This window comes from Vulpes vulpes, chromosome 10 (assembly GCF_048418805.1).
Source record: "Vulpes vulpes isolate BD-2025 chromosome 10, VulVul3, whole genome shotgun sequence".
NCBI lineage: Eukaryota > Metazoa > Chordata > Mammalia > Carnivora > Canidae > Vulpes > Vulpes vulpes.
This window is the reverse complement of record NC_132789.1, coordinates 6,805,579-6,832,608: the sequence shown is the minus strand read 5'-3', so window position 1 is coordinate 6,832,608 and position 27,030 is coordinate 6,805,579. Positions and strand designations below refer to the sequence as shown.

General features: G+C 38.9%; 1 protein-coding gene across 5 annotated transcripts in view; it reads left to right on the top strand.

Moving 5' to 3' along the window:
- CCDC62 (coiled-coil domain containing 62) overlaps positions 1 to 26,925 on the top strand; it is a 39,243-nt gene extending 12,318 nt beyond the window's left edge. The window contains exons 7-13 of one of the 5 annotated variants that reach the window (XR_011995024.1): positions 4,845 to 4,933; positions 5,271 to 5,386; positions 7,436 to 7,937; positions 9,913 to 10,069; positions 14,008 to 14,133; positions 25,007 to 25,100; positions 26,118 to 26,205. Coding sequence is in view for 4 of the 5 variants with exons in the window: in XM_026017070.2 (XP_025872855.2) it covers positions 4,845 to 4,933; positions 5,271 to 5,386; positions 7,209 to 7,937; positions 9,913 to 10,069; positions 14,008 to 14,133; positions 26,118 to 26,243 (1,343 nt within the window). In the remaining variant the exon portion in view is untranslated. Of the gene's footprint in view, positions 1 to 4,844; positions 4,934 to 5,270; positions 5,387 to 7,208; positions 7,938 to 9,912; positions 10,070 to 14,007; positions 14,134 to 25,006; positions 25,101 to 26,117 lie in introns of all 5 variants that reach the window. The other 4 variants (XM_026017071.2, XM_026017070.2, XM_026017072.2 and 1 more) reach the window with 4 other exon arrangements.
- Positions 26,926 to 27,030: the final 105 nt, after the last annotated feature.

The following is a 27,030-nucleotide window of genomic DNA, read 5'->3' as shown; positions in this document are numbered from 1 at the left end:
TTGCATTCCATCCTCCTAGCCACATTCTCCCACACTGTCCCCTACACACCCCACTAGTTTCTACTACTACAGACCTCTCCCTCTCATCTCCTGGTTGAGAATCACTGATGTATAAATCTTATCTCTGTCCCTGCCAGCCAAATTTTATGCAGGGCCTTGTAATTTGTATGAGGAAAATCATAGACTTGGAGGTGACGTTCCAAACAATTAAGTTGACATTTTGGGGATCTATACATACCTTCAATGCCCTTCCTTCTAGGAGAATACATTTCTATAAAGGGCAAAATGCATTAACATTTTTTCACATAAAATGGAATTTTTAATTTTCACGTCATGTGATAAGGATGGGGGAAATGCAGTTTTCTACCATTAGAGGTCACTATTTCTGTTATTTCTGGGATTGCTGTCTCAAAGATATTTTTATTAATATCTATTAATAAAAATACATATGTAAATATATTCAAAGATATATGTGTATATTTGTAGCTTTACAGTTGATTTACCAACAGTCTCTTTTTTTTTTTTTTAATATTTATTCATGAGGAGACAGAGAGAGGCAGAGACACAGGCAGAGGGAGAAGCAGATTCCCTGTGAGGAGCCCAATGTGGGACTCTATTCCAGGGCTCCGGGATCACGGCCTGAGCCAAAGGCAGACACTTAACTGCTTAGCCACCCAGGCGTCCCCTAAACTGATATTTTTTAAAAAAGACTTTTTGTGGGCAGCCCGGGTGGCTCAGCGGTTTAGCGCCGCCTGGAGATGTAGGATCAAGTCCCACGTCGGGCTCCCTGCAGGGAGCCTGCTTCTCCCTCTGCCTGTGTCTCTGCCTCTCTCTCTGTGTCTCTCATAAATAAATAAATAAATAAATAAATAAATAAATAAATAAATAAATAAATAAAATCTTTAAAAAAAAAAGATTTTTTTATTTATTTGAGAGAGAAAGAGTTTGTGCGAGTTGGGGAGAGGCAAAGGAAAAGAATCTTTAAATAGACTCCTGTTGAGCTTGAAGTCCCATGCGGGGCTCAGTTCCACAACCCTGAGATCACAACACAAGCCAAAACCAAGAGTTGGACCCTTAACCACTTGAGCCACCCAGGCACCCCCTAAGCTGATTTCTTAAACAACTTTTCTCTTCATAACCACTGTATCAAAGTAATTTTTGTATGTTACAAAAAGTGAATTAAGCCTAAAATGATTTTTTTTAAGATTTTTATTCATGAGAGACAGAGAGAGAGAGGCAGAGACATAGGCAGAGGGAGAAGCAGGCTCTGTGCTGGAAGCCTGATGTGGGACTCAATTCCAGGACTTTAGGATCATGCCCTGAGCCGAAGGCAAACGCTTAACTGCTGAGACACCAGGCGTCCCTAAAAATGATTTTAAAAGGCTTACCAAAAAAACAAAAAACAAACAAAAATAAAAGGCTTAACATAATATGCTGTCAGGTGCTCTGGCTAAAAATGTACACATTTTATTTGAAACTGGAAGATGTCTTAAAAATACACTTTTTTGGGGATCCCTGGGTGGCTCAGCAGTTTGGTGCCTGCCTTTGGCCCAGGGCGTGATCCTGGAGTCCCGAGATCAAGTCCCGCGTCGGGCTTCCTGCATGAAGCCTGTTTCTCCTTCTGTCTGTGTCTCTCTGTCTCTCATGAATAAATAAATCTAAAAAAAAAAAAAAAAAAAGATGAACTTCTTCACATGGGCTTAGAGACATGCTTCATTTGTTTGTGCATACCTGCTTATAAGAAGTTAGCAAATAAAGCGAGGATACCAGTTCACATTTCTGAGGTCCTGAAAGTCCTGTGAATGAGGCCCCGTGGGACGGAGTGATTGCCTCAGTTCTCCCAGGCTGGAAAAGATAATGCCTTGACCCAAATGTGGCGGCTGCAGACTTCCAGGCCCCTTCTCCCTGTCAGTCTTGTTTAGACTACTTGCTCAGGCAGCTGTCAGTAGAGTCCAATACCTCTTCTTTTCTTTTTCTTTTTCTTTTTTTAAGATTTTATTTATTCATGAGAGACACAGGCAGAGGGAGAAGCAGGCTCCATGCAGGGAGCCCGATGTGGGACTCGATCCCGGGTCTCCAGGATCACAACCTGGGCCGAACGTGGCGCTAAACCACAGAGCCACCCGGGCTGCCCTACCTCTTCTTTTTTGTGACCACTTTGTGAAAATAGGTGGACCCACTCCACTTTGCTCTCTCAGCTAAACCTAGCCATGTAGCAAAGTATCTTATCCAGGGAAACATTTGTGTTTATTTATTTTATTTTTAAAAGGTTATATTTATTGATTCATGAGAGTCACAGAGAAAGAGAGGCAGAGGGAGAAGGAGGCTATACCCAGGGAGCCCAATGTGGGACTCGATCCTGGGACTCTGGGATCATGCCCTGAGCCAAAGGCAGATGCTCAACCACTGAGCCATCCAGGTGTCCCGAAACATTTATATTTAGAGTGGAGTTGCTTCTTCTGCAATAGTAGATTATTCTGAAGTCAGAGATTAAAGCAAAACTTGAGGGGGTGCCTGGCTAGCTCTAGTCATATGGAGCATATGACTCTTGATCTTGGGATCATGAGTTTGAGCCCCACATTGGATGTAGAGATTACTTAAAAAGAAAATATTTTTTAAAAAGATTTTATTTATTTATTCATAAGAGACACAGAGAGAGGCAGAGACATAGGCAGAGGGAGAAGCAGGCACCATGCAGGGAGCCCGATGTGGGACTTGATCCTGGAACTCTGGGATCACACTCTGAGCCAAAGGCAGATGCTCAACTGCTGAGCCACTCAGGCGTCCCAAAAATAAAATCTTTTAAAAATAAAATAAATTTTCCCTTGAACTCCAAATAAAGTAGTTGGCTTTTGTTTAGGGGCCATACTGTATCCAAAACAAGTATCCCTGAACACTAGGAATTAGACCCAGCATGTCACAGTGCTGTTTAATAGAGACAGGTAAGACTGAGACTAGGAGAGTCACAGATGCCCTGTGGGCGTTACTTCTAATGTCAAAGTAGCTGTGATTCCTTTATTTTTTAGTTTGTGCTTATAATTGAATTTATGTAAACTAAATGCAGCTCTGCATAAATAATGCAAATCCATTACATATATATATTCTCTCATTATGGTATTGACTCATGTAATGCAAAGAAATAAATTCAGAATTGAATAGAAAAGATGTAGTAGTTTAAACCTGGCAACGTGGCTTTCACTGTGCTTCTCTTCATATTTTCAATTTGGTACACGAGGATTACCTTTGAAAGTGAGGTGATGCTACAGAGCCCCACCCCATTGGGAGGGCTGAGCATGAACCATATTGGGGGGGGTGCTGTGCCAGACCCCTGTCACTCTTCCCTCTGGTCCCCTGACTGCTGGCAGACACTGCAGAATGGCGGTCTAGTAGAGTTGCAGTCTATTGCAAAGCACATGCCTTTGTCTTTAATTGCTTTATGCGATGTCCACATGTAAAGTGATAATAAAAATTATTTTTAATCCATGAGAAAAAAATGCCATGTAAAAAGAGTGTTTTATGAAAGAACCATGTATAAATTATAAGTTTTTATTTAAGATTGCATCAGATTTACTTAAAATTGGTTCATGTAGAGGGTCATTTTATACATTTAGTTTGAACTTGGTTTTTTTTTTAAGATTTTATTTATTCATGAGAGAGACAGAGAGAGGCAGAGACACAGACAGAGGGAGAAGCAGGCTCCAGGCAGGGAGCCTGACGTGGGACTCGATCCCGGGTCTCCAGGATCACAACCTGGGCTGAAGGTGGCGCTAAACCTCTGAGCCACTTGGGCTGCCCCTAGTTTGAATTCTTACACAGATACTGATTTTTTTAAGTGAAGCATTTATTGTTGATTTCTTACTTTTGTGTGAATCACTTTATTTCACCTTAAGCATAATGTTAATGTTTTTTTTCTGGTATTAGTCCTGGTACAGCACTGTAGATTCTTTCCTTCCTGTGTGTTCTCATTTACCAAGTCCTAAAACTTTCTAAAACATGACTTTGTCATACCCTAACTCTAGTTAGTGGAGTGTCCATGTTTCAGCAAAGTGTTGATGGTCTTTGTAAAAGAATGAAGATTTTTTTTTTGAATGAAAATTTTTTAAAAATTATTTCTTTGCTCTCTTTTTTCACTAAGAAAAATTGAGTGTATAACTATGTGTATTCAAGAGAACTCGGAATCTTAATTACCTATAAGATAAAAAGTTTTCAAGAAATAGTGCTGGGCGAGTTTTTCTACTATGGAGGCACTTAACAGACTCAAATATCTTTGGTGTTTGGTCTGTGACAATGTATAGGAAGGGCCTAATTGTGAGATTGTATCAGATTGACTTCATATTAGCAAAAATCACGATTTTTTTTATTGTCCCTTATAATGTTCATTTTTTTTCTGTTGATAGAGGTAATATGTTGTTTGGATTTTTACAATGAAAATGTGTTCATAAGTTACTCATGTAATGTGAAAAAATTAAAAATTAAAGTAATATGTACTTTATTACACCCTCATTAAAAAGGAAAATAATTGTCATTAATCCTCCCATCCAAAAAAGCTTCTGTAATACTTAGATGTATTTGCTCTCAGACTTTTTCTACTTGTGTATACAAACATACAGTTGATACAACTCTGAATCCTTTTTTGACTCAGCATTAATTATATCACAAATATTTTCAAGTTTGGTGAAAGATCTAGTCAGAATTACAGATTTAAAGTTCTCAGCCGTGCATTGTGCAAATTTTAAGTTCAGGAACAAGGGGAAAACATGGTACTGAAACATTAAATTTTTGGGAATGAAGAGTTTTGTGTTGATATGGCTGATGAAAGTATTTTAATATTTGCTCTTAAATAGCAGAGAGAGAAAAAAGGAAAGATGAGTTACTTGATATTGCAAAGTCAAAGCAAGAACGTACAAATGCAGAACTGCATAATCTCAGACAGGTATGTCCCTAGTTATACTGCTCTTACTATTTGGGAAGCACTTATAAGCAAACATCAAATTAGGAAAAGTGTGTGTCTTTCAATTTTTGTTTATGGTGCTTTTGGAATCCTAACTACATTAAAGGTATATCATATTTAGCATTGCCGATAGGGTCTTGCTTATGATAATGAAAGGCTTAGAAATTAGTTATACTAAGAAATCTGAGTGCTCACATAGGAAAAATAAAAGCAAACATATTTAGCATATTTATCACTGTCTGATCTGTTTTAGCATTTCAATGTTGGCTCTATATAGTTTTGTTGTCACATCTTATTGATTTATCAATATCTACGGCAGATTTATGTAAAACAACAGAGTGATCTGCAGTTTCTTAATTTTAATGTGGAAAATTCTCAGGAATTAATACAGATCTATGACTCAAAGATGGAGGAATCAAAGGTTCTGGAGTCCAGGTAATCTTAGCAAGATGCTATTAGTGATCTTATGTTTTATTTTATCATCCAGTCTATTTATTAAGTACTTACTATGGGCCAGAATCTTCTATTATTCCCTATATGGTAGGGAATCAATATATATGAGCTAGTAATTGTCATTATAATCCCGGGAGACCTGATCTTAGAATTTTAGGCATGATCCTGATTTAGCCACTTGATAGAAGAAATTCATTAGTCTTATTTCTGTATCTGTTGTGTGTGTACAAGGCTTTGAGCTCAAGTAGAAATCACAGAGGTGAGTCATTTTCATGTGCACTCAGGAGTTTAGTGTTTAGCACTCACTGGGCTAGGAATGGGGAGAATAAAGATACATAGGACATGGTACTTGCCCAAGAGAAATAACACCACAAGGGTATAAATAACTGTAGTTGGGAGTTCAGCTAGCTGAGGGTGATCTCTGCTTTTACCTTGATTTTCCTGTTTTCCTTGTTAATAGAAGGAGACACATTTTCTTACCTATAAAAAACAGTGTGTGAATTAAATTGGTTTCTGTAAAGTTAAAATATAAATATATGAGGTGTGGTTTAATTTAACAGGCATATAACTATCCTACAGTTAAATTTAGTCTTCTTCTCCAAGCAGAAGTGTGACAGGAATTAGGGAAGTTCCCAAGCCGCTAGGTGTGACCATGAAACCACAAAGGTTGGCTGCCCGTAGTTCCTTTGCCTGGTTGTTAGTAGTTGCAGGAGCCGCTGGAAGGAGCATCTGTTGCTACAGTGTGACTGCTGTGCTTGCTTTACTCTTCTCTGGAAGCCTTCTCCTGGGGGGGGCGGGGGGGGCATCACACTCATGTTTTATGTCCCGGCTGCAATCCCTGCTGGTATACACCACACTGGGCCAGAGTGCTCTTACAGGCAAAAGCCCTATCATACTGGCTTTTCCCTGCTTTGTACTTCTTGCCCCTGGGAGGCGCTTGGCTGGATGAGTGAACTCACTCTTTAAAGAGTCTAAAATGACTTGTGCCCTTCCAGAAGGTAAGGGGTGAGTTCTCTGAGGGGTCAGAACTCTCCAGAGGAGAATACCTGAATATATGTGACATGAAGACAGTTGATTAAAAGGTTTATCACGTTTGTGTATATTATTAATTTTCATTTTATGCACACCTGTCATCCTTACTTTAGATCAGCTTGAGGATATCGCCATATAAATAAATCCAGCAGATATCTGGGGTGGTCATGAATACAGTATGGTAGATGCATTTGGCACTTTATCTCTGACCCTTGAATCTCTGTCCCCTTTAAGTGCTGGGTTTACCTCTGTTTACTATGAAACAGTAACAGTAACGGTGGAATTAGAGAGGGAAATAACAATCCACAAGTATTTACAGAACACTTAATGTCTGTGAAAGGCTATCCTATGGTTCTGGGAGAATTAAAAATGCCTCTACGTATTAAGAAACTTAACGAGTCTATTGAAAATACAGGATATGTGCATGAAAGTTAGTGAACAGTATAGTTATAATGGAAGTTTGCTGTGTGATTAAGTAGATAACGCACATAGTAAAACAAGGAGTGCAGTATAGGCAATAAGCACGGAGGGAGTTGAGGGGAAGGGGAAAGCGAGTGTGTGTGGGCTTGCTGGTCAGAGAGAGACTTCCCTGAAGTCAGGCTGAAATCTGGCTCTGAAAAAAAGAATACATATTCTCCCTTACGTTTTCATCTCAGACAAATGAATATTGATAGGTAGGATTTAGCTCAACAAATGAGGTTTGGGTGAAATATTTAGAATGACAGTATCAAGTGTATCTTATAACTTCTGGTTTTTTGTGCTGCCACCATAGCAGAGACATGTGTTTGTCAGACCTTGAGAATCACCGCCCAAAAGTCGATATTAAGAGGGAGAAAAATCAGAAGTCATTGATGAAACATCCAAAATTTGAGACCATGTTAGTTCAGCAAAATCAGCCAGACAGGGGCTCTTGTGAGGTGTGCAAAGAGAAGAAACAACAGGGTAATACCTCATTTGGGGAAAAAAATGTAATTGCTATCTCATCTGTATTTACAAAAGACTTACTGGAGAAGCAAAAGTCTTGGTCTCTGGGAGGAAAAATGCCAGTCGAACCTGAAAACAAAAGAACATTGTGCAAGATCCATGCAAAGTCACCAAAAGGTAATGGGATCGGGATTCAGAATGAAGAGAAACAACTCTCCGAAACATCAACATCATTATCTGATGAGAAACAGTGGCATGATGTCAATGTGTACCTGGGCCTGGCCAACTGTTCTGGTTCAAAACAACCAGAAAGGCTGGATGTTGAATATCAAGATGACATGGAAAGATCTGGAGTCTCTTGTTGCCATAAAAATGAAACCTGTCTGGGAGAGAGTGACATGTATGAATCGAAGTGCTGCCACCCAAGTAACTTCATCATTGAAGCTCCGGGCCACATGTCTGACATGGAGTGGATGAGCATTTTCAAGCCTTCTAAAGTACAAAGAATTGTTCGCCACAAATCTGTGTGTACTTGTTCAGAAAGTGCCAGTGGAAGGAAATACAACTCCTCCACGAGGTTAGTAATGATTCGCATTGGTCAAAACCCAGGGAGTCCACACGCTATGATGGGAAGTAGAAAGGGCTCCAGTAGCTACTGTGTAGGTACTGCTCAACGGAAAGCACTGTTTGTAAACAGAAGTCGTGTTTGAGACAGACTGGTTCCTCTCTTTATCAGCTTCATTGGCATGTAGACTGTTGAGTTTTTGATTGTATAGAGACTGTATTAGAGTCCAGTGAAAAGTTTGTACCTCAGACAGCTTCTGAGGCAAAGGTTTTGTTTGAAAACAAGGCTAGTTGTCATGAGTTGGGCAAATATGTTTTTCTTTTTTTTTAAACTAACAGTGGGGTCACTTTACAGAGTAGAATGTTGCTCTGGGGCATTCCTCAACTCTGGATCCAATGTGAATTGATAAGCTGTCTGTGCAGAGATCACATTCCCTAGACCCCAGATAAGAATTTTGCCAGCCACCTCCCCACCGTATCCCCTACCCCATTGGCATATTTACATATCCAACTGCTTCTGCCTTTGTGTTAACTTTATAATTCCCAGACTTTTTTTTTTCAATCATGCAAGAAAAAGACTATTTGTATGTAACAAGCTGGTGGAAGCTAATAGTTTTTTTAAGAGAAGAAAATGGATTAGTTATTAGCATATACTGCATTAGTCAGGCTCATCTTGTTAGAATTGCCAAATCGTGGTTGAGGGGTGCTATAATAATGTCTGCTATTTTTAAATAAAACCAGGCTCTTCAATTGTAAATTACAGAAAGGACAAAGTTGCTATATTGAGAACCTTGTTTTAATCATCACACTGACTTTCATAGGACTTTGTGATTAAAATTTCTTTCTGGGGACGCCTGGGTGGCTCCATGGTTGAGTGTCTGCCTTTGGCTCAGGGCATGATCCCAGATTCCCAGGATAAAGTCCCACATCAGGCTCCTAGCATGGAGCCTGCTTCTCCTCCCTCTGCCTGTGTCTCTGCCTCTCTGTGTCTTTCATGAATGAATAAATAAAATCTTTTAAAAAAATAAAATTTCTTTATGGTATTTTCATTATTTGGATTTTTCTTTGGCCCTTTGAGAAGCCTGAGTCATTTAAAAATCATATGAAAAAATTCAAATTAAATTTGGAGTTTTGTTTCAAGACCCTTTTGACCTCACCAGCTTGAAATAATCCAAACGACCAGTGCCTGCCAGCAGAGGCACATGCCGAGACATCACATGACAAATACGTGATTAAATAGAAAAGATAATTATGTTTTCCTATATTTCCTTAGATTATAAGAACTGAATGTGTACCTGTTCTATTATCAAACTAAAATGCTCACACTTGTACCACCCTTCCATTTGATAAATAAGGGTTTAGCTGTAGAGGGAGAAGCCATGGCAGCCTTCAAATATAGGGAACATGGGAGGAAGAGGCTCCAGTGCCTCTGGTCTGTTCCAGAACAGCTTTTGTGATTCTCTCCACTTTGAGCCCACACTTTAATAATTTACCCAGAAGCTTGGCTATATGTGTCTGTTCTCTGATACTGAGGATCTATAGAAGAATTAACAGCCACACAGTGCTGTTCTACTTTCACAAAAGGCCTTTTAAAAACCATTAGCAAAAACCAGCTTCACAAAACAAAAACTCAAAAATTTTCACAAGTTTAACCTGTGTCCTCCCTTTTGGATGATCCTGTCTCTTGAACCTTCTTTTTTGTTTTCTTGTTTTTGGAAGGGGGAGGGAAATTCTCTATTCTGTTGTTAACCCTTTAACTGATAATTCTGATTTAATACTGCAAAGGGTATGCATCAATTTATAATATTCTACTCAAGTATTCTACTCAAATCTATAATGTTCTACTCAAACTGGAGCTTCTTCATTAAAAAGAAAAACAGCTTTTTTTTTTTTGTCCTGTTGAGATACTTTTAAGTATAAGAATGTTGGTGATATATGTTTGATACCCTTTTAAGATGTCTGTTTCGGTTTCGTTTTATTATTTATAGTGAGCTAATTGCCATCCACCATTCCCACTGTTTGGGTTCTTCAAAATCTGTCACAAGAGAGGATGAGAAATTAATAGAGACAGAGCCCTCTTCTGATGCAAAGAACTCATCTAAGATTTTGTTATTCAACAAAGAGACACCATTGTCCAGTGAAAAGGTTTGTATTTTGCTTATAAATACCCAGCTTGGGACACTGGGTGGCTCAGGGGTTGAGCATCTGCCTTCGGCTTAGGGTGTGGTTCTGGAATCCAGATCGGGTTCCCTGCGGGGAGCCTGACTCTCCCTCTGCCTGTGTCTCTGCCTTTCTCTCTCTCTCTGTGTCTCTCATGAATAAATACATCTTTAAAAAGAAAAAAAAGAAAGAAATACCCAGCTTGTCTACAGCCATAACCACCCTGAACGTGCCCGATCTCGCCTGATCTCGGAAGCTAAGCAGGGTTGGGCCTGGTTAGTACTTGGATGGGAGAAATACCCAGCTTATTCAAGCAAGACTTCTCCCCAACATACTTTTAATTCTTCTGTAACTGCTTTTAGTGTGCTTAATTTTGGTCATTCTTCAGTTGGTTTTTTGTTTTTGTTTTTTTAATTACGGTATTTTGATGATACCATTTAACCAAAGTCAGAGTTTCCTTCTGTTTCTTTTTTTTTTTTTTAAGATTTTATTTATTTATTCATGAGAGACAGAGAGAGAGAGAGGCAGAGACACAGGCAGAGGGAGAAGCAGGCTCCATGCAGGGAGCCCATCCCGGGTCTCCAGGATCACCCCTTGGGCTGAAGGCGGTGCTAAACTGCTGAGGCACCGGGCTGCCGTCCTGTTTCCTTAAAATATTATCCTATGGATTGACTCTAGGCAAAATGTCCCTCAGTCTTCTAGGTGATTTGTAGATATATATTTTTTATTTTATTTTATTTTTTATTTTATTTTATTTTATTTTATTTTATTTTATTTTAACACATTTTAAACATAAAAAATGAAGGCTATAACAAGCAAAGTTCACCTACATTCAAATCTAACATGTTTATATTTTGCCATATTTGCTTTATTTTTCTTGTTTAAGAAATGTTACAGAGAAAAAAAAAAGAAAGAAAGAAATGTTACAGAGAAAGTGGTAGTCCCAAGCACTGTTCTCCCCACCGTCTCCAACTAATCATTATTCTGATGTTGCATTCATGCTTGTTCTTATACTTTTACTATATAAAAAGCATATATTTAAGCACTACATAGTGTTGTTTTGTGCTTAAAATGTACATAAATGGGGGCGCCTGGGTGGCTCAATTGGTTAAGCATCCCACTCTTGATTTCAGCGCAGGGTGACCTCAGGGTCATGGGATGGAGCTCTGCACTCAGTGGGGAGACTGCTTGAGATTCTTTCCTTCTGCCCCTTGCCCTGCTCTCACACACAGAAATGCATGCTCTCAAATAAATAAATCTTAAATAAAATATACATAGGTGGTCAAATTACTCTCTCTGTCCTTTTACAATATGATTTTTTCCAACTCTGAATATTTTGTGACATTTGATACTTGAAGACTTAGTCCCTTCATTTTGATTGTTGATGTGTAGTCCATTGATTGAATAAACCAGTGTGCTCACTCCCCTCCTATGGTCAGTGGGGTTGTTAGTACATTGTTACTATCATGAATGAGCCAGTCAGTGTGTTCACCATAAACAGGATCTTCATTGCAGCTCTTTCACAGAGGAAATAAGTTCAGATGAACTTACTTTGGGTGTTCTTTGGGGGAAGACAATGGGGTTTGAAACAGTTCCGAGTTCAAATCCTTGTCTTGCTTTGCCTTTGCTCAATGACCTGAGTAAAGTCATTTACTTTCTTTGAGCCTTGATTTCTTATGTGCAAATATACAATAATAACATTACAGTTGCGTGGTCTAAATGTGATACTGCTGGGCCTGGCCTCTAATGGGTACCTGATGAGTGTTATTCTCTTTGTTAAAAAATTGACTGTACCAAGTGCTGACTCGAATCTGGAGCAACAGAGACTTTTCATTCACTGGTGGTGGAAAAATTCACTTGGGAAAACTCTTTGGTAGTTTCTTAAAGAGTTATATATACACCTACCATATTCCAACTATTCTACTCCTAGAGAAATGGAGACATGTCATACAGAAACTTGCACGTGTGGGATCCCTGGGTGGCGCAGTGTTTTGGCGCTTGCCTTTGGCCCGGGGCGTGATCCTGGAGACCCGGGATCGGATCCCGCGTCGGGCTCCCGGTGCATGGAGCCTGCTTCTCCCTCTGCCTGTGTCTCTGCCTCTCTCTCTCTCTGTGACTATCATAAATAAATAAAAATTAAAAAAAAAAAAAAAGAAACTTGCACGTGAATATTTAAACAGATTTATTTGTATTAGCTGGAAAACTGGAAACAATCCAAATACACATCAATTGGTAGACAAACTGTGGTGTATCCATGGAATGGAGTACTCCTCAGGAATAAAAAAGGAATACATCACTTATGAATACCTAACATGGGTAAATCTCAAGATAATGATGCTGAATGAAAGATGCCAGATAGACAAAATTTTGAACGTGTTTATATAAAACTCTAGAAAATGCAAACTAGCCTCTAGTGACAAAACAGATGAGTATTGCCTGGGAATGGGAGGAGAAACTCGTGGGCAGAAATTCCAAAGGAGCATAGGTTTGATGAATAGGATCCCTATTCATTGTGGGTATCATTTCAGGTATTAGTTACCCTTTTTCAATGTTTGTACCTATTTTTCTGAGGCAAAATATGGCATTGCATGCTTACATTGTCATATATACATATATATTTAGTGGGTGTCTGTGCATGTGCACACAGATATCTTCTAGGTCAGTAGGGATCATCTTTGTTCCTGGAAAATCAGAATTAACTTTTTTTTTAAGCAGGCTCCACTACCAGTGTGGAGTCCAATGCGGAGCTTGAACTCACAACCCTGAGATCAAAACCTGAGTGGAGATCAAAAGTCAGATGTTTAACTGCCTGAGCCATCCAGGTGCCCCTAGAATTAATTTTCCTTAATGAAAAAATTAGTCTAGATACTTTTTAAAGATTTTCTTTCTTTATTTGACAGAGAGCGTGAGGGGGAGGGGGAGAGGGAGAAGCAGTCTCCCTACTGAACAAGGAGCCCGATGCAAGACTCGATCCCAGGACGCTGGGATCATGACCTGAGCCGAAGGCAGACACCCAGGCGACCTTTTTTTTTTTTTTTTTTTTTTTTTGATTTTATCTTTAATCTCCAAATCCAGTATGGGGCTCATTCACAACCCCAAGATCAAGAGTCACATGCTCTACCTACTGAGGCAGCCAGGCACCCTAGCTTACCTATCATGTGATTTTTATCACATGAATGTTAATTAGTTGTAAGTTCTGTTGAAGTCAAATTATTTAGCCAAGTAGGTCCTTTTTTTTTTTTTTTTTTTTTAAAAGATTTATTTATTAGAGCACAAGTGGGAGGGACAGAAAAAAAGGAGAAAGTATCTGAAGCAGGCTCCATGTTGAGTGCAGAGCCTGATCTGGGGCATGATCCTGGAGTCCCGGGATCGAATCCCGGGCTCCCTGCATGAAGCCTGCTTCTCATTGTGCCTATGTCCCTGCCTCCTCTCTCTGTCTCTCATGAATAAGTAAATAAAATCTTAAAACAAAAACAAGAGTTGGATGCTCAACCAATTGAGCCACCCAGGTGCCCCTTGCTAAATAGGGTCTAAGAAATAAATGGAATTTGGTTATTCTAGTTTTTAATGTCCTGCTTTGATATGTAAATACCTAAAGTCAGAGAAATATTAATGGGTTGTTAATATTTGTGTTTATAACATTGTACTTGGATCCCTGGGTGGTGCAGCGGTTTGGCGCCTGCCTTTGGCCCAGGGCGCGATCCTGGAGACCCGGGATCGAATCCCACATCGGGCTCCCGGTGCATGGAGCCTGCTTCTCCCTCTGCCTATGTCTCTGCCTCTCTCTCTCTCTCTCTCTCTCTCTCTGTGACTATCATAAATAAATAAAAAATACCTTTAAAAAAAATATAACATTGTACTTGTAACTATAAACATTTAAAAATGCTTCCTGATCTCTTGCTTACATTGTGCTGTCTTCCCAGGATGACTTTTCGCCCACAAGCAAGCTTCAGCGTTTGCTGGCAGAGTCTCGCCAGATGGTGACAGACCTGGAGCTGAGTACTCTGCTCCCCATCAGTTCTGAGAGTCTCAGGAGCAGTGCCAGAAATGTATGTGGTTACTTTTCTTTTGACCCTATCTGTGTATCTGAATATTCCACTGAGTACTCATTTACAAGTATCACTGGTTGACCATCCCTTTCTATTAGAAGGAAAGATCCTTTATGTCTCTGAGGCAGAGAGGTAGCACACTGGTTTTTAAAGATGAGGGGAAAAGCACACTCAAATGTCACTGTACCCAGACTTCCTCTTTCTAATTGCCTGGGCATATTAATATAAATTCTTGGGGATATAAAAAATATACATTTTACTATAGAAAATTTTAAATACAGAAGTAGAATATTACAATTACAGACCTTCAGCTTTCTGCTGTTTTTATCTTGCCCCTATCCATACTTGTTTTCTTATTAGCATTTTATTTTTAAAACAATTTTTTAAAGATTTTATTTATTCATGAGAGACACAGGGAGAGAAGCAGAGACATAGACAGAGGTAAAAGCAGGCTCCTTGCAGGGAGCCTGATGTGGGACTCAATCCCAGGGCCCAGGATCACTCCCTGAGCTGAAGGCAGATGCTCAACCCCTGAGCACCCAGGCATCCAGGGATGTATCCTTTAATGGGGCACCTAGGTGGCTCATTGGATTAAGCGTCTGCCTTCGGATCAGGTCATGATTTCAGGGTCCTGGGATCAAGCCCTATGTCAGGCTCCCTCCTCAGCAGGGAATCTGCTTGTTCCTCTCCCACTCTCCCCATTCCCCACTCATGTGCATGCGCGCACACACGCTCTCTCTCTCTCAAATACGTAAATAAGATCTTAAAATTAAAAAAAAATAAATTCTCTCTTAAGGGATACCCGGCTGGCTCAGTTGGAAGAACATGTAACTCTTGATCTTAAGGTCATGAGTTTGAGCCCCATGTTGGGTATAGAGATTAGTAAAAAAAATATAAACTTGAAAAAAAAAATAATAAAGTTTATTACTGACCAGTCCTTCCCCATCTTCCTTCTTACTTCCTCCTCTTTCTTCTTCTTCATTTTTAATGTCATTTATTTGTGGAAGAAACATTGGGTCATGTGTCCTATAGAATTTCCCACATTCTGGATCTTGCTACATGTCTTCACTGTTAATTTAACACATTCCTCTACCATCCATGATTCCTAGGAACTGGTATTTACATCTAGTGCCTTGATGAGACTTGGGATCATTTGGGGGTTTTGTTTGCTTTGGCATCACTACTTCACTGGTGATGCTTTCTGCTGCCTATTCCATCATATTAGGAGGACCCTAACATCTGGTTGTGCCATTTGTGGAAGTAAAGCTTGATCAGAAATTCAAGAGTTTGTCAGCCTGAGCTCATAAAGTTCACTTAATGATTTTAATGTTCTTTGATTATTATTACTTAGATCTGATATTTCATTAGGAATTGCAGAATAGTCGTTTTAAATCTATCATTTCTTTTTTTTTTTTTATGATAGTCACAGAGAGAGAGAGAGAGAGAGAGGCAGAGACACAGGCAGAGGGAGAAGCAGGCTCCATGCACCGGGAGCCTGATGTGGGATTCGATCCCGGGTCTCCAGGATCACGCCCTGGGCCAAAGGCAGGCGCCAAACCGCTGCGCCACCCAGGGATCCCTAAATCTATCATTTCTTCAGGGAGTGTTCTCATTGTTAATTTTAATTGCTTTTTCTGAGCACAGTAACATTTCAATAGCACTAATATAAGTTGCTTTGTGGATTTTATAGCCTTAACATAAATAGTGAAAACAATATTGAACTTGAAATCAGGATACTTGGGCTCCATTTTCCCAATCTGCAGAGTAAGAGCTTAGAGCTGATGCTTTATATTTAAGAGTTCAGGTGCATTGCTTGGGCATGCTATGTGCATAAAGATAATTTGAAAGCCATCAAACTAAACTCTTTTGTATCCCTGACTAAAGAACTAAATTAAAAAAAGATCTATAAGAACTCTGAAATACTTCTTTTAAAATCAACTTTGCCTGTAGACTTTAATGCCTATGTACTTATTCTTTAATGAAAAGTAGTACAGGGATGCCTGGGTGGCTCAGCGGTTGAGCGCCTGCCTTCGGCCCAGGGCCTGATCCTGGAGACCTGGGGTTGGATCCCACAGCGGGCTTCCTGCATGGAGCCTGCTTCTCCCTCTGCCTGTGTCTCTGCCTCTCTCTGTGTCTCTCATGAATAAATAAATAAAATCTTAAAAAAGAAGAAAACTAGTACAGATCACTAGTTCAGTAAGTTTAAATAAATGTATATACACTCGTGTAACCAATACCCCAGTCAAGATACAGAATATTTCCATCACCTCAGAAAATTCCTTCATGTTCTTTGGAGTGAACTCCTGCCCCACCTTACACCCACCCCAGGGAACTACCGATCTGATTTTTATCATGAGAGAATAGTTTTGCCTATTGTAGAACTTAATATAAATGCAGTCATATAGTATGTACACTTTGTCTAGCTTCTTTCAGTAGAATTGAGATTCATCCATGACAATATATGTGTTGGTACTTCACTTCTTTTCATTGCTGATTAGTATTCGGTCGTATGAGTAGACCACAGTTTATCTTTTTACCTGTTGATGGGGCATTTGGGTTGTTTCCAGTTTGGGCTTATTATGAATATAGCTGCTATGAACATTTTTATATAAGCCTTTTTTAATTAACATATGTTTTTATATATTTAACTTTTTAATAAACCACCATACAGTGTTTAAAGGTGGTTCACACCCTTTGTATCCCTGCCAGCAGTGTATGACAGTTGCAGGTGCTATGTGGCTTCACCAGCACTTGGTTTTGTCAGTCAGCTTGATAAGAGTCATCCTAGTAAATGTGAAGTGGCATCTGGTTACTGCTTAACTTGTATTTTCGTGATAACATAATGATTGGCATCTTTTCATGTGCTTATTGGCTCTTCACATATCTTCTCTTGTGAAGTGTCTGTTCAAGACTTCTGCCTATTTTAAATTTGAATTGTTCCCTCTGTTATTGAATTGTAAAAGTTCTTAATATAGTCTGCACACACAGCTTTTGTCTTTTGTCAGATATATTGCGACTATTTTCTCCCAGTTTGTGGTTTGCCTTTTTATTTTCTAAAGTGTCTTTTGAAGAGCAGAAATGTAAAATTGTGATGAAGTCTAGTTTATCAATTTTTTTCAAATGATGCTTTTTGTATCCTGTGAAATTTACCCCAAGGGTGTGAATATTTTCTCCTCCTGAAAGTTTTAAAGCCCTCTTTAGGTCTATGGTTTATTTCAATTTAATATTTGCAGATGGTATGAAATAAGGATCAGGTTCATTTTTCCTCACATAGATATCTAGTTCCAGCACCATTTGTGAAAAGACTGTCCTTTCTCGTTAAATTACTTTTGGCAACTTTGTTGAAAATCAGTTTACTGTGTATGCAAGGGTCTATTTTTGGACTCCGATCAGTTCTATTGATCTGGTTGTTCTTATACCACACTATTGATTATGTGACTATAGAAAGTCTTGAAATCAAGTAGTATACATGCTCTACTTTTTCTTTTTTTCTTTCTCTTTCTTTCTTTTTTTTTTTTTTTGCAAAATTGCTTTTTCTATCCTAGATCTTTTGCAGGTCCATGGCAGTTTTAGCGTCAACTTGTCTTTTTTTTTTTTTTTTTTTTTACAAAAATACATTCTGATAATGTGATTTCATTGAATTTCTAGATCACTTTGGGGAAAATTGACATTTTGAAAAGAGTATATCTCCATTTATTTGGAGGTCTTAAATGAAGGTCTTCCTTCATTTCTCTTAACTATATTTTGTAGTTTTTTTTTTTATTTTGTAGTTTTTATAGGGGTCTTGCACATCCTTTGTTAAATGTATTCCTGTTATTTTGTTTATTGATGCTATTATACGTGGTACTTATTATTTATCACTAATTATCTGCTGATGGTATAAAGAACTACAGTTGACTTTTGTAAATTGTTCTTAACTAAATTCACCTATTCTGGTAGGTTTTCTGTAGATTCTTAGGATTTTCTACATAGACAATCATGTTATTTGTGAATAAAGATTTTCTTTTTCTAATCTTTAGGTTATATTATAGGAAACTAATCTTTCTAATCTTTAGGTTATGTTAGGTTATAAGAAAAAGTTCTTACCTAATTGCTCTGGCTAAGACCTCCGTGTCAATGCTGAATAGCAAAGTGAGAGTGAACATCCTTGCCTTGTTCAATGAAATGCTTTCTGGTGGCATTGCTTGCTTAGCTCTCCATCATATTGGTATTTTATTAGATTCAGAGTTCCATGAAGCTGTTTTCATCAGACACAGATGATTTGAAACCAGAACATTAACCACTTATTTTACTATTATTCTTTAAAAGATTTAAATTTTTTTTAATTTATTGTTTGACAGAGAGAAAGAGAGCAAACAAGGGGAGCATCAGGCAGAGGGAGAGGGAGAAGCAGACTCCCCATTGAGCAGGAAGCCCAATGTGGGGCTTGATCCCAGGACCCCAGATTGCGACCTGAGCCAAAGGCAGACATTTACCCAGATGAGCCACCCAGGTGCCCCTTTTTAAAGGATTTTATTTTTGGGCAGCCCGGGTGGCTCAGCGGTTTAGTGCCGCCTTCAGCCCAGGGTGTGATCCTGGAGACCCGGGATTGAGTCCCACGACGGGCTCCCTGCCTGGAGCCTGCTTCTCCCTCTGCCTGTGTCTCTGCCTCTCTCTCTCTCTCTCTCTCTCTCTCTCTCTCTGTGTGTGTGTGTGTGTGTGTCTCATGAATAAGTAAATAAAATCTTAAAAAAAAAAAATAAAAGATTTTATTTTTAAGTCATCTCTGCACTCAACTTGGGGCTCAAACTCACAACTCCAGAGATCAAGAGTCACACACTCTACTGACTGAAGCAGCCAGGTGTCCCAAGAACATTAACCGTTTTAGAATCAGCACGCTCATTGCCATGAGCTTCAATAGGTGGTTTCAAAGATTACCTTCAAGAATAATGGGCTCCAGAAATAGGGATTTTTAATAGTTTATATACCATGTATGCCATATAAGCTTTTCAAAGTGGAAACCCTGATGGACTGTGTGGTGTTTTCTGGGAAGTTTTTTTTTTTTTTTTTCCCTCAACAAACTCTTTGAAACATTAGTGAAGTAATTTATTTACTTTGGGGCAGAAAGTGTTTTTAAGTGTTCGTAACATTTTTTTGTAAACAGCTTTATTGAGATATAATATACATACACCATGTGAATGTTCTTCCATGTGAAATGCACAATCCAGTGGTTTTAGTATATTTACAAAGTTGTGCAACCATCACAACAATCCAATTTTAGAACATTTTCATCATTCCAAAAGAAACCTCTGTACCTATTGGCAGTCACTCGCCATTCCCTCTCCCTAGCTCCCGGTGACTATTAATCTACTGTTTTTCTCAGTATTTGTTGGGCAGAGATTTTTTTTAAAGATTTTATTTATTCATGAGAGACACACAGAGAGAGGCAGAGACATAGGCAGAGAGAGAAGCAGGCTCCCTGTGGGGAACCTGATATGGGACTCAGTCCCAGGACCCTGGGATCATGACCTGTGCCAAAGGCAGACGCTCAACCCCTGAGCCACCAGGGCATTCTTGGGCAGAGATTTTTAATCAGACTTTGTTGAATAGAATTCAAGGGATCCATAAATTTTGAGAGTAATAGAAATCACACATAAGCTTATTTTAATCTAATCTCTAATTGAAATTTACCACTTCTTTTAATTATGAATATAGGAAACAAGCCATAATAGTATGTAACACCCATGACTTTGTTCCTAATAGAGATTACACATGGTTTCATATCACATTATAGTTATTGCACATATCTTGAAATATCCTTTATAACTTAGCACTACCTCAAAATTACAAAATAGTAGACTTGCTGCTAGGTCTTATTATTTAATGCTTTAATAATGAAGAGTACAAAGGCACCTGGGTGGCTCATTGGTTAAGCATCTGACTGCCCTCAGCTCAGGTCATAATCCCAGGGTCCTGGGATTGAGTCCAGTTTTGCTTTGCCCTCCCTGCTCAGTGGGGAGTCTGCTTTTTCCTCTCCCTCTGCCCCCTCCCCCCTTCGTATTCTTGCTCTCTCTCAAATAAATAAATAAAAATTTTTTTAAAAAGTGTAAGGGGGCACCTGGTTGGATTAGTCAGTGGAGTTTGCAGCCTTGATCATGGGGCAGCGAGTTTGAACCCCTCGTGGGGTATAGAGATTACTTGAATAAAACTTAAAAACAGAAAAAAAAAAAACTTAAAAACAGTGTATATTCTTATATCATAACCTTGTTTAATATTTTGATAACCATATTACTTCATCTGTAATACAACTTATGGATTCCTAAAAATGGCTGCACAGTGCAAAATGTGCAGACGATAGAAATACACAGCTTACAGGAAAAATGAGATTAGGAACATAACACTCAAACACTTTATCCGTGATACATTTTTCTTTTTTTAAGGATAGGAATATAATCAAAATGGTCAGAGTTTTTATATCTGTTAGGTGGTTAAGAAATACCTAACTACTGCAATAAATATAGCACTTCATCTTGAAAAAGACTTGAAGTTTGCATGTAGAATTGGGTGTCAGGGAGGTAGATGACAGTTTGTGATCCACTAGGAAGTGGCAGGAAGGTAATCGGATGGGAAAGCATAGCAGAAGATGTGGTTAGGTGTGGCTTATAACACACCTGGGAAGCTGCAGGGGCCAGCAGATGTTTGAGGGGCACATGTGTATGTATTCCTACATGCCATGGCTCAGTCCAGCTGGGTACAACTTAGCTAGTGTTTCTCATGGACAAAGTTGTACATAAGTAAACACAAACCACATTATGCCCAAATTGCTCCCTAATATGTCTGCTGTGTCCGAACAAATTCACATTCTCAAAACAAGTGTTAATAGCAGAACTATTGGGGAGCCCTGGTGGCACAGCGGTTTAGTGCTGCCTGCAGCCTGGGGTGTGATCCTGGAGACCCCGGATCGAGTCCCACATCGGGCTCCCTGCATGGAGCCTGCTTCTCCCTCTGCCTGTCTCTCTGCCTCTCTCTCTGTGTCTCTCATGAATAAATAAATAAAATCTTTAAAAAAAATAGCAGAACTATCTTTGAGTATGATCTACCTGATAGACCCCTACTCATTCTCATGGCCTCAGGCTCCTAATCTCTTCTTAGGATTGTATGTTAAGTTCCTATCTAAGAATCAATAGCTCCTTCACTTCTGTCCTCATGGCACAGCTATGTGTGTCTGTGAGCATGTAAGCAGACTACATGCATGATAGCAGACTGCGTGCGTTTCTTCCTGTCCTCCATGAGCATCTTCAGTAACCCCCCTTACTCATCTTGGCATTCCTGGTTGTAGCACATGCAGTACCTGCTACAGAGATTGTCAGTAAATACCTGGAATAGACCTGATAGGAAAAAAACAGGAAAAAGACAAAACAGTAACCTCAGCTACAGACTGAAAAAATGCTAAAGCTCTTGAAGTTGGCAAAAACTTGGTTTCAGAGAATTTTTGAGCTAGAAAGACCCAGAAGAGGTACGTAATCTCAACCTTACATCTCATGGGTGAGGAAAAGTGATTAAATCTCGTACTTAATGTGCCACAGCTGGAACTAGATAATCATTTGGAATTAGTTGGAAAAACAATACTGGCTTCAGATGTATTAAATTTTCCAGAAGATTATTAATTAATTCTGGAAATGTTGCAAAAACAATTCAATTAACAGAAATCTAGGGGCACCTGGCTGGCTCTGTCCATTAAGCATCTGTCTGCCTTCAGCTCAGATCATGGTCCTGGGGTCCTGGGGTCCTGGGATCCTGGGCATCAGGCTCCCTGCTCAGTGGCGAGTCTGCTTCTCCCTCTCCTTCGGCGCCTCCCCCTGCTTGTGCGCTCTGGCTCTCTCTCTCTCAAAAAAAAAAAAATCTTTAGAAAAACAACAACAGAAATCTACTTGGCAACATACTTAATGACTCCCTCCCTCTGGTCCTGTGAATGGGGTATAGCTAGTTAGAGAAAAAAAACAAATAAGCTGGATAAAGTTCTGCGTGGCCTGTTTCACCATTTTTGCCATCTGGCGCTGAGAACAAGGGTCTTATTTCAAAGCCTTTTTCTGAAATGCACACTTAGACTTCGTTGGGGGAGCACAGAGTGATTCAAACTTTCTGGCAGGGAACTTGGCACTGTTTCCTAAAAATTGCAGAACTGATCCTTTGATACAGTAGTGTTGCTCTGGGAATCTCTCCTATGAGTACATCCACATGTGTATAAAGTGGCACATGTACAAGTTTTTTGTTGCAGTGCTGCTTCAAAATAGCAAAAATTTGGAAACAATCCAAGTGTCCAGCAAGAAGGAACTGAGGGAGTAGCAATGGTATGTCCACCGGGTGGAATATTACTTAGCCATAAAACATAATGAGGAAAGTCTTAGAGTGGAAATACTTCTGGGATATGTTATTAAGTGAATAGAAACAAGATGCTGAAAGGTTCCTATGGTATTGATCACATATACAAAAAGGGGATGGGAATAAGAATATATACTATTTAATGTCAGTGTTTTAACTCTTAAAAAAATAGCCCCAATAATTTAAAAAAGAGAGAAAAAAGGAGAGAGTAAAATGCAGCACAGCTGACCATATCACCTTACCCTGCAGCAGGCTTTCTACTTACTTGAGGGGTGGGGATGGGGAGGGATTCAACTGGAATCTGAATTTGGACTGTTTGACAAGTACATGGGACTGCACATCCTCATCGCTAGTTTGAGACTGTTGGTGTTGTCCACCAGGATTCTTAACCTTTTTTTGTGGAAGGCTGGTAAAGCCTACAGATCCTCTTTGAATAATCTTCGTTTTGATATGTATTTTTTTTTAAGTTCAAGTTAATGTATGTATAGTATTGGAATTGAGTGATTCTTCACTTACATGCAACACCCAGTGCTCATCCCAACAGGTTCCCTCCTTAATACCCATCACCCATTTAGCACATCCTAATCCCACCCTCCTCCCCTCCAGCAACCCTCAGTTTGTGCTCTATAGTTAACAACCTCTTATGGTTTGCCTTCCTCTCTGTTTTTATCTTATTTTATTTTTCCTCCCCTTCCTCTATGTTCATCAGTTTTGTTTCTTAAATTCCACATAGGAGTGAAATCATATGGTATTTGTCTTTCTCTAACTTATTTCACTTAGCATAATGCCCTCTAGCTCCATCCACATTGTTGCAAATGGCAAGATTTCATTCTTTTTGATGGCTGAGTAATATTCCATTGTGTATATATACCACATCTTTATACATCTGTGGATGGACACCCAGGCTTTTTCCATAGTTTAGCTATTATGGACATTGTTGCTATAAACATCGGGGTATATGTACCCCTTTGAATCAGTATTTTTTTAAAAGATTTTATTTATTTATTCATGAGAGACGCAGAGAGAGAGAGAGAGAGAGAGGCAGAGACAAAGGCAGAGGGAGAAGCAGGCTCCAAGCAGGGAGCCCAACGTGGGACTCAATCTCCAGGACCACACCCTGGGCTGAAGGCAGTGCTAAACCGCTGAGCCACCTGGGCTGCCCTGAATCAGCATTTTTGTATCCTTTGCATAAATACCTAGTAGTACAATTGGTGGGTCATAGGGTAGCTCTATTTTTCACTTTTTGAGGAACCTCCATACTGTTTTCCAGAGTGGCTACACCAGTTTGCATTCCCACCAACAGTACAAAAGTGTTCTCCTTTCTCTACATCCTCACCAACACCTGTTGTTTCCTGAGTTAATTTTAACCATTCTAGCAGGGGTTGAGGTGGTATCTCATTGTAGTTTTGGTTTGTATTTCCCTGCTGATGAGTGATGCTGAGCATTTTTACATGTGTCTGTTAGCCATCTGGATATCATCTTCGGAGAAATGTCTGTTCATGTGTTCTGCCCATGTCTTAAGTGGATTATTTTTGGGGTGTCAGTTTTGATGAGTTCTTTATAGATTCTGGATACTAGCCCTTTATCATCTAGGTCTTTCACAACTATCTTCTCCCATTAGAATCATGTTTTTAAATTAATAAAATACATCAGATTATAAAATTCATGAGAAGGCTGCTTGAGCAGAGAGGAAGCAGCATGAATGAAAGCCCAGAGAATAACCCTCACTAGCTCAAATGTAGGTCCCAAAGGGAGGAGGAAGATTCTGAGGAGGTGGCTTATCCTGCAAGCTAAAGTTTACCACCTGAGTCTACCAGTGTCTTTCCAGGTATCTTCCTCCTCTGTCCTTTTTTTTTCTTCTTCTTCTTTTTAAAAATATCTCCCCAAACACCTGACAATGCTAACCAAGTCCTCAGTAGGTACTTATAATTTAACAGTGGCACTTAAGAGTTGTTCACTCTTATTGAGGACCACTGTCTCATTAAGGGCTCAACACAGTCCATGTTAAGGCTGTGATAAAGAGCCAGTTATATTTGGGCATTAGTTGATTGCCATTGTTTAAGGAATAACACACATTGTAAAGCAAACAAAGCCTTCCTACTAGGCAGTTAGAGACAGGAAAAGGGCTGCACACATGAATAGGAAATCAGTACCTCTTTGCTGGAAGGATGTTAGTTGTATGAAATTACTTCATTATATTTCATTAATTCTGTAAGGTATTTTAAGGGCATTTCTGCTGTATTTGTGTGTGTTTGTTTTTGTTTTGTTTTTTTTTAGATTTTATTTATTTATTAAAGAGTGAGAATGAGTAGGGAGTGGAGGGGCAGGGGGAGAGGGACAAGCAGACTCCCCACTTAGCAGGGAGCTCAATCCCAGGACTCTGGGATCATGACCTGAACCGAAAGCAGATACTTAACCAACTGAGCCACCCAGGCGCCCCTATATTTGTGTATTGTCTTAAGTATTGTCCAGTTTTTCTCTCCTGGATACTAATTTTGAAGTTGTTTTGTAGAATTTAGAAGTCTCAGAAGAGTCAGCTCAAAAAAATACTTTTATTAGTAATTGAAGAAAACAAAAGTCAACTTCACTATTCATTGTGGTCATAGGTAAGTCACCTTTGTTTATCTCCTCTTATAGCTATTTGATATTTAATAAGTAACTTGGGAACATTGATAATAGAGTCAAGGCCATGCATTTGTTTGACCTATAATCCTTTCTCTTGTTTGACCTATTTATACATACCTTCTAAATTTAATCAGTAAAAGTCAGTTGTTTGTATGAGAAATGAAGATCAAAGAGTTTTGTTCTCAATACCTAGAATTTTAAACACAAGGAAGTGAATACAGACAGTTTTCAAAGTCAGAATCTAACATTTTAGGAGCACCTGGGTAGCTCAGTCGGTTAAGCATCCAACTCTTGATTTCGGCTTAGGTCATGATCTCAGGGTCATGAGATTGAGCCTGGCATCAGGCTCCATGCTAGGCATGGAGCCCGCTTAAGATTCTCTGTTCCTCTCCCTCTGCCCTTCCCTGCTGCCTCTTTCTTTAAAAAAAAAAAAAAAAATCAGCATAATTTCATTTGGATGTCTTCTGGAAAGAAGTCTTTTCTGGGGTTTTAGGTTTTATAAAAAGGTTCATTGAGTGGGGTGCCTGGCTGGTTCAGTTCATGGAACATGTGACTCTTGATCTCAGGGTTGTAAGTTCGAGCCCTATGTGGGGTGTGGACATTATTTAAAAATAAAATCTTTAAAAAAAGAAAAAAAGATTCACTGATGTAGTAAGTATTTTCTTGATTTGTGTTTCCTTCTATCAAACCTACATTTCAAATACAAAGTTTCTTCAGAATCCAGTTTGGTAAGTTAAAAAGTATACTCATTTCAGATGCTTTCATGGTAAAAGAGAGCACGTCAAGAACTCTGTGAAAGCAGTGAGTGTAGGTAGCCCTCTTCCTCTCCCTTGTTCTTTCTCTGCTGAGAAGTTTTCAGATTTATGGTATTTTGCGTGACCTTAGGAAGATAAAAATCAAGACGTATAGTTAATTTTTTAGAGACTGGAATTTAGAGTACAGTACCCAATGCTCTCGACTCGATTTTTATTAACTCTGTGTTTCTTTCCTTCTTGCAGAAGCCAATTTCTCATCTTCGGAAGGCAGGAAGCGGACATCAATACCTAATACCTAACCTTGAAAACAAGAAGGGGATTGTAATCCTTTGTAAGCAACATTTAATACCCAAGGGAAGCAGAAACTGAAAGTTAATTTTTCAGCATCTATATTTTGTTTGTTTCCAAGTTGACCATTTTCATGTTGAAGATACATTTTTTTATGTGTAAGAAATTAGACCTTACTGTGTATTTATCTATATACAAACTTGGAATTATGCTTAGAGAGAAAAGGACTTCTCTGTAAAGATGTAGACTACAGTTAAGTACTAGAGAAGCTCTTTCAAAATGTGGACATCAAATAGAGAACCCCTGTATACAAAATGCTATTTTAACTATGATTTTTTTAAAAACCTGTGCTTTAAATTATAACCAACAGCTTATTAGAGTCACCTGCAAATATATGAGAAGTGGTATTCTCTTCTTTTGTGGCTTTAGCTCTGGACTTTGCTATGTAAAAGAGACATAAAATGATAGGATACAAAATATTTTTAACTGGAAAGTATCTCCTCTGTTACTGACAGTTGAGGTCCTTCTGTCCCAAAGCTGAACAGAGCCCCATCTCGTCTGGGTCTGTAATAGGTCCCATCTACTTACACAAACAAAAACTTGCAATTTTTGTAGGCATTTTTTTTTATCATTAAAGACTAAAACACTTCCCTTTTAACTTGTAATTTAATTTTTTAAAAGAATATACTATGTGCATTTCTGTCCCTTCTAAGAAAATTGATCAGCTTCAGTCAATAAAAAATATTTTTAATAATAAAAAAAATAATTTTCTTGGATTTCTTTTTATCATAAAGGAGTAAAAAAAAAAGGAAGGTTAGTTGCTTGAAACTGAACCTGGCAAGTTAATTTCCTTGGGAATGGGAATGTA